The following is a 10,539-nucleotide window of genomic DNA, read 5'->3' as shown; positions in this document are numbered from 1 at the left end:
GGGAGGGGGAGAAGCAGGGTCAGACCCGAAGTGGGGATGAGGGGGGCAGGGTTGCACCTGAAGCGGGAAGCGAAGAGGGGGGAATGGGGTTGGACCTCCAACTGCAGGGAGAGGAGTTGGGTCTGAACCAGGGGAAGGGGGGACCATGGTCAGATCTGAAGCAAGGGGGAGGGGAGGAATGAGGTTGGACCCAAACCAGGGGCGGGGGCATGGGGCTCCCTCCCTCTCCCCTGTTTGCCTCTGCCTCCTTCTGCAGAACTTCCCTCCACCTGAGGAAGTGGTGGTGGCAACAGCGGCTGCTTCCCCCATCCTGTCCGCATCCTCCCCTGCAGCCAATCACCACCCCTGAGCCTGCCTCCCTGCCCCCACAGGGCCTTCTCACTCATGGGCGGGGAAACACCAGGGTAGTCTCCAGCCTCTCCCCCTGGTCCTGCATCCCTCCCTCCACCGCTGTGCTCACCCAGCCACACAGGGGCTTGCAGGCTTGCAAAAGTGGCCAAGCTGCTTCCAGAAGTGGCCGCAGGAGTTCCAGAAGTGGCGCGGCTGCTTTTACAGTGAGTGAGATCAGCCTCAGGGCCCCCGTACTCCCCCCCGGCCAGTGGGATTGGCCACCAGGGGACCTCCCCCTGGTCGCTGACTGGTGTCAGGGGGGGCACATGCCCCCCCCCAACTCAAGACGCACCAGACACCCATGCTTTCAGCTAATCCCAGGCCAGGACTCTTCCCAGGTCTCTCATATAAACCCTGCTGGGGTTACATCACCCCTCCCACTCCCCAGAGGGCTACCTCCAAAGCAGCTTCACTCGCCATCGGGGCAAATGCTGTCCCTGCTGAGACAAACTCTGTCTCTTCACACTCTGTTCCTCTGCAGGGCAGCCCTTCCTATTCCTTCAGGTGGGTCCATTTTTAATGCTGCTACAATTATATTAGAACTTTTGTACCTCTTCCTCTGGTTCTTTACATATTTAACAGCCTTTAATATTTAACATATTTAACAGCCTTTAATGACACCCTGGCAACACCACACCAGAAACCTTCCCAACACTGTTGAACATAACCATCCAGTGGGACAATAAGAGGCTTGGCCACATCTCATCTCCACTTGGCCTAGGGACCTGCCTGTTCCCACCGCAGCTGGTGGTGCTGGCAGTGGAGGTGCCCTGGGTGCGCTGGAGGATGGTCCTGGCCCACATCACCTGTATCAGGGACCTCCTGGGCTATGTCAAGCAGGGGTGGGTAGATCCCATTGTGCTGGCCCAGTGCATGGAGCTGCTCACGCTCTGTGCACCCTGCCACCTACTCCTGGAGGTCCAAGTTGCCTTGCCAGACACTGCCCTCAGCAACTAAGACCAGATCCTGTGCAAGGGCAGTCCCCACCCCCCAGTATCCCCCAGCCCTCTGGAGCTTGTTATGGGACCCCTCCCTCAGCAGGCCCCACAGCACTCCTCACCCCACCATCTAAGCAGGCTGGTGGACACCAAACCAGTCCACTGTCAATCTGCCCACACCAGCTCTACATACTCCTGCTCTACACTGTCCATCATCCCATCCTTGTATCCCACCCTCACAACAAGTCAAGGGTGAGGGTCCCTAGTGGACAAGTCTGTATTCCACCTTGATCCTGTGAACCACCAGGGACCTCAGCTGGCAGCTACTCCATGCAGCTGTTGCAATGGGTGTGTATCTAGCCTGGTTTATAGACACCCCCAATACATGCCTCTTTTGAGAGCAGACAGAGACCCTGGCACACGTGCACCTGGAGTGTGCCAGGCTGCAGCCCCTGCACCACCTCCTCCAGAACCTCTTTTTTCAGGTGCTGGCTGCACTATCCCCCTTGCCTGTTCATTTAGGCACTCCCTGTCCAAGTCCTGGGACTTCCTGGTCAACCTCCTCCTGGCCCTGGCCAAGGTGGTGGTGTATCTTCCCAGGAAGGAGGCTCTGGCCAGGGGGGTCCCAGGGGACTGTGGGGCCACTGTCCTTTCACTTGTAAGATCCTGTCTGTGGGCAGAGTATCACTGAGCAGTGTCCACTGGATCCCTGGAATCGTTTGAGGACCAGGGCACTGTCCAGTGTGCTCTGCTCGGTGTCACCCCCTAGCACACTAGTTTGAAACCTCTGAGCCTTGCTCCCATCCCTGTTTTTTTTTATTGCCCCAAGCATTCTGTTATTGCCTATGTAGTGGTCTCCTTTTCTAAGGGAGGCTTATAGTGTTCCCTTGTGGGCACTGGCCCAGGTCCCTCTGCAACAAATAGGCCTGCCTGTTCCCACAATACAAATGACCTGATTCTTTCTGCTGCTGAACACTAGCACTTCAGCTTCCTGCAGAAGCCCCAAAACCAGCCCCAAAGCAGACAAATCTCCTATCCCAAAGCCAAGCTTGAGGGATCTTGAAACCACCCCTTGACCCTTGCCCTGGGCCTACCCTCTGGCAGCAGGTTTGGCCAAAACCTTCCCAGCAGTATGGGACATAAGAAACCACCTGGCCAATCTAGACCTCTTACCTTCCCTTGGCTTGGGGAGACCTGGCTGCTCCCAACACTCAAACAGCCGAATCCTTCCCGCTCCTGAACACCAGCACTTCAGCTTCTTACAGAAGCCCCAAACCCAGCTCCAGGAGGGAGCCCCCCTCCCAACTCAAAGCCAAAGCCCTGCTTGAGGAGCCCCCAAACCCTTCCCAGACCTGAGCTCTATGTTCTCCGGCTACAGGAAATGCGCAAGGCAGAATGAAGCCTACGCCCCGATGTACTGGCAGCCCTCTCTCAAAAACCTTCTCAACGCTGTGTTAGGGGAGGGGGATGTTTCAGGGTGTGTTGATGCTCGGGGATGGTTGGGCTCCCTTTAAGCTAAGTTAAAAGCACAGATAGGTCAGACTGAGGACAGGGGTCGGCCAGGTAGATGTTTATGTCCCACAGCTACAGGGAGGCTGTTTGGAGGGAAATTTCACTGGGTGCATTTACACATGCAATTGCTGCTAGATGGGTTTACTAGTAGACCCACCCTGGGCAGGCATCTACACGTGCACAGATTTCAGAGCAGATTTGCTCGTGGTGGGAGGAGCCCGGAGAGGGCTCCCACCCTGCTCTGTCCCCCTGCGGCATCCAGAGGCAGTGCTAGGCACAAACGCACTCAGGTGCAGCTGGGGAGCTTTCCTCGAAGCTCCCCCCAACCCCAGACTTCTCCTCAGCTCTGCTGCCTGCTCCCAGCTGGGCCCACCCAGGCCTGCTGGCAGTGCCCAGTCTCCTGTGTTGCTTCCCTGCTCCGCTCGGGGAGCTCCCTCAGCCGGCACAGCCGCGCCAGGCTCCAGCTCCCCTACACTGCTCTCTGCTCCCCACAGGGAGCCCTTTCCTCCAGCTCTGCCCAGGCCAGGTTTCCCTCCCTTTCTCTGCAGCTTTCTACCCCCACGGCCCAGCCCTGCTCTCGGTCCTCGGGCTCAGCCACTGTCACGGAGACACAGACTCAAGTGCTTTCCTTTGGGGATATTCCCACGTGCTCAGTGTCCCTACAGGCCTCAGCTTTGCCCCAGCCCCTGAGCCCAGCACCTTGCCCTTGCCTACCCTGTTGTGCATCGGGGCTCCCTGGCTACTGCCCTTCAGCCTGACCTGGACCACGAGCACAGACAGCACCTGGGATTAGACACATGACTCTGACTGGCTGGTTTGGGCCCCTTTGGCGCAGCCCCAGTGGCAGATCTAAGCCCCTATGGGCTCAGGTACTCGGCGATCCCACACACCACGAGACTGCTTACACCTCTCTCCTTGCACAGCATCCCATAGCACACAGCCACCCTGCTGCTGGGGACGTGCTGAGGTCTAGGATCCTGAGCAAAGCTGGGGCGGGCGGGGGTCTCAGTGCAGCTAGAAATTGGAGCTTTTAAAGGGGCTGAACTTTCCCCAGATCCTTCTGTGTGTGGCACTTGGAGTCTGAGGACAAGTGCGTCGGAGGAGGTGTGCCACGCAGGTGTGCCATGCAGCACTGAGCTCACTCTTCCATCTTTGTCTCTCCCTTTAGGATATCAGAAGCATGCTGAGAAGGTACGTGGCTCCACCTCATTCCCCATACAGGGAAGGGTCTTGGAGATGCATCTCTGCCAGGCTTATCGATCCCTGCTGGTTGAGCTGCCACTGCCACTGCCACTGCCACTGTCTGTGCTGCCCCTGCGGCTGATGCACATGGACAGAGTCAGTCTCCAGGTCTCTCCATCAACCCAATGTTTTTTTAACGTACAGTTGAGTTCCCAAAGGAAAAATCAAATAACATGGATGAGTTTTTCCCAGGTGCGAGGAGGACCAGTTCCAACCACCAGAGGGGATATGCCCAGAACTGGATATGAGACTCAGCATCTTGTCCCGAAAAAGTGTAGCTCTACAGGAGACTTTGAAGAAGTTTCAAGGTACTGAGATGGGGGCTGTGAAAAGGACACTTCCCTCTTCCCTGTTGACAGATGGTTCATATTTGGAGCCATTATCTTTTTTACTTGGGAGAACAACCTAGCACTTTCAGTTTATATCACAGGTCGCAGGGGTGAAGAAATGAGGCAAGGGCCTGTCTCTGCCTTTGGGCAAATCACTGATGAACCAGGGCTTCTCCAGGGACCCCTTTGTCCTGGATGCAGAGCTGCAGGGCTCCTGCTGCTCCAGCACTGCTCAACATGGGCACCTGCCAGGCTTCGACGCCTCATGTCAGGCCACCAAAGTTAAGAGCTGAAATTAAATGTGAGGTGGGCTTGAGGCAGCACTTGACAGTTTGGAGTCTGCTGGCTTGGCGGAGGGCCAGAAGATTGTGTCTGCGTTTGAGCGACTGCACCGGTTTCTGGAGGAACAAGAGCGACTCGTGCTGGCCGAGCTGGGAGAGGTGGAGAGCAGGATTGAGAAGAGTCAGGGGGAGACTGTCACCCAACTCTCCGAGGAGATTTCCCATCTCACCAACCTGATCAGGGAGCTGGAGGGGAAGTGCCAGCAGGCAGCCAGTGACCTGCAGGTGAGGCACATGAAATGTCTCCATGGGCCCCTTTGGCGCAGCCCCAGTGGCAGATCTAAGCCCCTATGGGCTCAGGTACTCGGCGATCCCACACACCACGAGACTGCTTACACCTCTCTCCTTGCACAGCATCCCATAGCACACAGCCACCCTGCTGCTGGGGACGTGCTGAGGTCTAGGATCCTGAGCAAAGCTGGGGCGGGCGGGGGTCTCAGTGCAGCTAGAAATTGGAGCTTTTAAAGGGGCTGAACTTTCCCCAGATCCTTCTGTGTGTGGCACTTGGAGTCTGAGGACAAGTGCGTCGGAGGAGGTGTGCCACGCAGGTGTGCCATGCAGCACTGAGCTCACTCTTCCATCTTTGTCTCTCCCTTTAGGATATCAGAAGCATGCTGAGAAGGTACGTGGCTCCACCTCATTCCCCATACAGGGAAGGGTCTTGGAGATGCATCTCTGCCAGGCTTATCGATCCCTGCTGGTTGAGCTGCCACTGCCACTGCCACTGCCACTGTCTGTGCTGCCCCTGCGGCTGATGCACATGGACAGAGTCAGTCTCCAGGTCTCTCCATCAACCCAATGTTTTTTTAACATACAGTCGAGTTCCCAAAGGAAAAATCAAATAACATGGATGAGTTTTTCCCAGGTGCGAGGAGGACCAGTTCCAACCACCAGAGGGGATATGCCCAGAACTGGATATGAGACTCAGCATCTTGTCCCGAAAAAGTGTAGCTCTACAGGAGACTTTGAAGAAGTTTCAAGGTACTGAGATGGGGGCTGTGAAAAGGACACTTCCCTCTTCCCTGTTGACAGATGGTTCATATTTGGAGCCATTATCTTTTTTACTTGGGAGAACAACCTAGCACTTTCAGTTTATATCACAGGTCGCAGGGGTGAAGAAATGAGGCAAGGGCCTGTCTCTGCCTTTGGGCAAATCACTGATGAACCAGGGCTTCTCCAGGGACCCCTTTGTCCTGGATGCAGAGCTGCAGGGCTCCTGCTGCTCCAGCACTGCTCAACATGGGCCCTGCCAGGCTTCGACGCCTCATGTCAGGCCACCAAAGTTAAGAGCTGAAATTAAATGTGAGGTGGGCTTGAGGCAGCACTTGACAGTTTGGAGTCTGCTGGCTTGGCCCCAGAGGTGCAGGGGGTGAGGGATCCTGAAGGGCCAGGAGAGGAGCAGGAAGGGAGCAGAGCAGGCAGGCGGGAGATGGCTTGTTGCAGGCGGGAGATGGCTTTCCCATCTCCCGCCTCCCATCTCCCGTCTGCTGCAGGCAGGAGATGGCTCTCCCATCTCCCGCCTTTATAGTTGAAAGGGAGATGGCTCCCTTTCCCATCCCATGAACCAGACACCCAACGTCTAACATCTGTGCCCCTTTCCCCTGCAGAGACTCTGCTGTGTGACCTGGAGAAGGGCAAAGGGGGACCACAGGGATCATACACAAGGGGTAAGTGCTGGGGAGCGGGTCCCGGCAATAACAGCAATCCCATAGAAGCCACGGCCGCCCCTCTCACAACAGTCAAACCCTTTCCCAGCCCAGCACCGAAACCCCCCCGTCCTGGGACACTGGGCTGGGTTTTTCTGGTCCTTGCCTATGGATTTGCTGCCAGTGTCTCGCTTTCCCCCTGGCCAGGGGCTCTCCCTCGTGCCAGGCTGAGGAGCTGCAGGGCCGTCTCTGGGCCCAGGGCAGAGGCAGCTTCGGGGGCCCAGGATGGTCTGAAGCAGGACGGGGCTGCTAGGGAGGGCGAGGAACAGCCCCGTCTGCCCCAGGGTGAGCTCTGCCCTGACGCTGTGATTCTCTCTGCCAGTGGTGGTGACTCTGGATCCAGACACAGCAAATCATGACCTCGTCGTGTCTACGGATCGGAGAGTTTGAGATGGGCAATCACACGGCGGTATCTGCCCAACAGTCCTGAGAGATTTGACTCTGAGCTGTGTGTGCTGGGCCGTGAGGGGTTCACCTTGGGTAGATGCTGCTGGGAGGTGGAGGTGGGGGCAAGGGCCTGGGCCGTGGGGGTCGCCAGAGAGTCTGTGAGGAGGAAAGGAGGGATCAGATTTAGCCCCGAGGAGGGGATCTGGGCTGTGCAGCGCTGTCGAAATCAGCTCCGGGCTCTCACAGCCCCTGCTCGCACCCCCCTGTCCCTGCGCCTGGTGCCCAGGAGGGTGCGGGTCTGTCTGGACTGTGCAGCGGGACTGGTGTTGTTTCTTGATGCTGACACTGAGGCCACGATCTTCACCTTCCCGCCAGCCTTGTTTGCTGGGGACAAAATCCGGCCCTGGTTCTGGGTGTGGGGGGTTGGATCCAACCTCAGACTGTGCTATTGAGTGATTTGATGGAGGGGGGATGAACAGCCGGGGAGTGCACCCCCCCATGGGGAAACGGGCCACTTTGGCTTCCCATTCTCTATGACCCTCTACCCACCCCGTCCCCTCCTCTATGCCTCTGGGAGCTGCCCAGGTGAAAGGGGCTGTCTGCACTGATGAGCCCGTCCTGTTGCAGCAGGTGAGACCAGGGCGGTCTGTCCTGGCACTTGGTGGCCCTGGAGAACTCAAGCGCAGCCACCAGAATGGACCCATGGGGATGCTGCCAGCTTTGGGACCACCACCCCCTGCAGTGCCAGCAGCCCAGAACTGGGCTCGGGGCCAAGTGCCTCTGGGTGCCCTTTGCCCAGAGCCCTGCTGGGGCTGGGAGTGGGAGGGCGACTAGGTTCGGAGCCTCAGCCCTGCCAGGCACTGCCTGTGGGAAGCTGCTGGACTGGTTTGTGCTTGAGCAAGTTTTTCCTGTGCAGCAAAGGCCCCTGGGCTGGAGGCTTCCCAGAGCTGGAAGAGTTTCACTGGGGACAAGCACCTCCCTTCCTCCAGCTCTTCCAAAACCAACGATTCCCTTGTATGGCCTGGCCCTGGGCCCCTGGTGGCTGCACATCCATAGAGATCTTAATAAACACCTCAACTGGGGTTTGCAATGCCTTTGTCGCTTGGGCCTTCATACCCCCTGTTCTCTGCCTACATCTCCCCTGTGCTGGCTCTCCTTGCTTGGTCTCATATAGCAGGACCTCCCCTGTGGGGTGGACACTGCTTTTCCTGGGCCTGGTCATGGGCATTGGCCTTCTTCAAAGGATGCAACTCATGGAACAAAATTAGGTGAAGCTCTGATTTAGCCAGAAACCTCCTCTGTTCATACTGGCATCCAGGTGGGGCTGAGGGTGGGGCAGGAAGTCCATTGACCTTTGCTCAAGATGTTTTCCACCTCTGAGGTATGCTGCAGAATGAGGTCAGGCAAGATCCTGGAGGCTTTCCATTACTGTGGACCTGAGTCCACAGTATACCATATATACCACTATATATATATAGTATACCATATATATACCACTATACCATATAGAGCCTTGGAAATGGTGTCTAAGATGGCTGGGACAGGACACAAAGGAAAAGCAGGACCTGGAGGGTAGAGGTCATTTTCCCAGCCCCAATCTCATCACCCTCACTTCTGGGTCGGGACCTGGCTGGAGAGGTTCATGAAAGATGCTGCGCAAACCGAGTATATCAGTGACCTAAATGGGAAGCCTGGGCAGGGCAACCATCTTATAGGTCACCTCAAAGTAGGGTACCAAGAACCCTTCATGACATGCAGGAATATCGTGCATTTTGCAGACTGGTCCTTCATCCACCAGGGCCTGTCTCAATTGCCTCCTGATCAACCGTCCCATCCATTATGGAGAGAAGAGATACCAAAGGATTTGGGCATGCCATGGTGAGGCAGGCAGCTTTCAGCCAGGCAGCCCTGGCAATGGTCTGATGGGGTCTGCAGCCCATCACAGCTGGATTGAAGCACCAGGCCTACAAATTGGGGGCTCAGTGTGGCATGTCCAAACCTAGAGGGTTTGGGTATGCCATGGTGAGGCCAGCAGCTTTCAGCCAGGAAACCTGGCACTGGTCTGATCACTTCTGCAGCCCATCGCAGCTTGCCATGTTTCGGGGTGGGGAAATAAAGTGAGCTACAATCAGGTCCAGTCTAGCCCTAATAGTGTTTTCTCATCAGTGACGGACAAGGAAGCAGTTCTGATCCTTGCAGGTTTTATCAGGCCTGGATCTATCACCAAATATCATCAGCTGGGATGAGTGAGCTGTGCTGGCAGCTGTGCTCTTCTCTTATACTCCTTTTTCTTGATGGACTGGCAAGCCAATAGGTAGAGAGCCATGTTCTTTGATTGCATTGTAGATGTTAAACCTTTCAGATCCATCCCTGGTTGTGCATGTTTGTTTTCACCAGCAATAAAGCATTTGATTACTGGGAGGGTTATTATTTACTTCACTAGAAGAGGGCTTGGTTACTTGAGATTCACTCCTTAAACCCAAGGCTTACCATTTTAGTAACGGCAGTTACTTGAATCAAGCACCTCAGACCATGAGTTGTGGGGCACTCTAGAGGTCACTGTTACAGCAGGGGAGATCCCAAAACATTTGTTACCCAGCCTAGGTGCCTAGATTGGTGAGGACTGTGGTAACAAGGGGGAGGCGATTACTTTGAATGGGAAACCTAGTCATAATAGATCTGGGGTTGTTAGACACCAGGTGTGTCCAGTACTTGAAGCTGGAGATGGGATTTACCATATTGTTGCCTTGAATGGTCCCAATCAGGAGCTTGCATTCCTGTGCAAAGTGCCCTGTTATTCTGATGTATTTATGATTTACTGCGCACTCCCAGTGAGGGCGCAGAGGCCCAGGGAGGGATGAGAGATTCAACCCAATTGTCCCAGGGACACTTGACAAAATGAAACACAGACCATCGACCACCTCCTAAGGCTCTGCCTTTATGCCAAGGGAGTGTGGGAAAGGTAAGCAGGCTCCTGGAGGAAGTGACAGGAGTCAGGCTGATGACAAGGGAGGTGGTGCTGTACGGACACTCGACCAAATGTCAGGGCTCCCCGACAACTCACTTGGACCAGTCTGGGTCCTGCGTGAGGAGCGTCCGGTGGCAATGCAGGACCCTCCTGGTGTACAGGCACAGGGAGCTCGGGGGAAACAGGCCTTGTTACAATGTTTCTGAGCGAACGCCAGTCCCAGGACTGGAAAGCGGTGGGAGAGGACGGAGAAGATGCAGGCAACTGCACTTGGAAAAGGGACAGGGTGTGCGAGGGAGGGGAGGGGAGGGGGCAGGGGGAATGCAGACCCAGCCCTGGAGGCAGCGAGGAGGACAGCGGCGGGATCGGCAGCAGGGAAAGCCACGCGATGAGGACTGGGAATGTGAACCCCAACTGGGACTAGGACTACGAGACTGAGATGGGGTCAGGGAAGGGGTGGCGCGTGCGGGCGCGGCGGGATGGCTGCGTCTTTTGTAACGTGAGTGCCGTTTCTTCGGGTGGTTAAAGGATGTGTGATGGAAAGTTTATGCCGGTGGATGTATATCCACCTAATTATTTATATAGAGAAATATATAAAAAGAAAGCGATGGCCTGCGAGGGGCAGTCGTGGCCCCAGCTCTCTGCCTAAACCACGTGCACCCCAGCCCCGCAGAGCCGGCACAGCGCCGCGTCCGCCCAGCACCCGCGGCACAGCCGGCACGGGCT

General features: G+C 56.3%; 1 protein-coding gene across 1 annotated transcript; it reads left to right on the top strand.

The window, feature by feature from the left end:
* The first annotated feature begins 1,176 nt into the window (after positions 1–1,176).
* LOC112548439 (tripartite motif-containing protein 15-like) lies at positions 1,177–7,297 on the top strand. The gene is given in 9 exon segments (XM_025194211.1): positions 1,177–1,232; positions 1,851–1,986; positions 4,009–4,031; positions 4,275–4,390; positions 4,733–4,977; positions 5,352–5,374; positions 5,618–5,733; positions 6,781–6,837; positions 6,840–7,297. Coding segments are annotated over 9 exon segments (1,230 nt in total).
* The last annotated feature ends 3,242 nt before the right edge of the window (positions 7,298–10,539 follow it).

This window comes from Alligator sinensis, unplaced genomic scaffold (genome assembly GCF_000455745.1).
Source record: "Alligator sinensis unplaced genomic scaffold, ASM45574v1 scaffold261_1, whole genome shotgun sequence".
In the NCBI taxonomy this organism is placed as follows: Eukaryota; Metazoa; Chordata; order Crocodylia; family Alligatoridae; genus Alligator; species Alligator sinensis.
The sequence above is the reverse complement of the archived record's forward strand: the minus strand, read 5'-3'. Positions and strand labels throughout refer to the sequence as shown.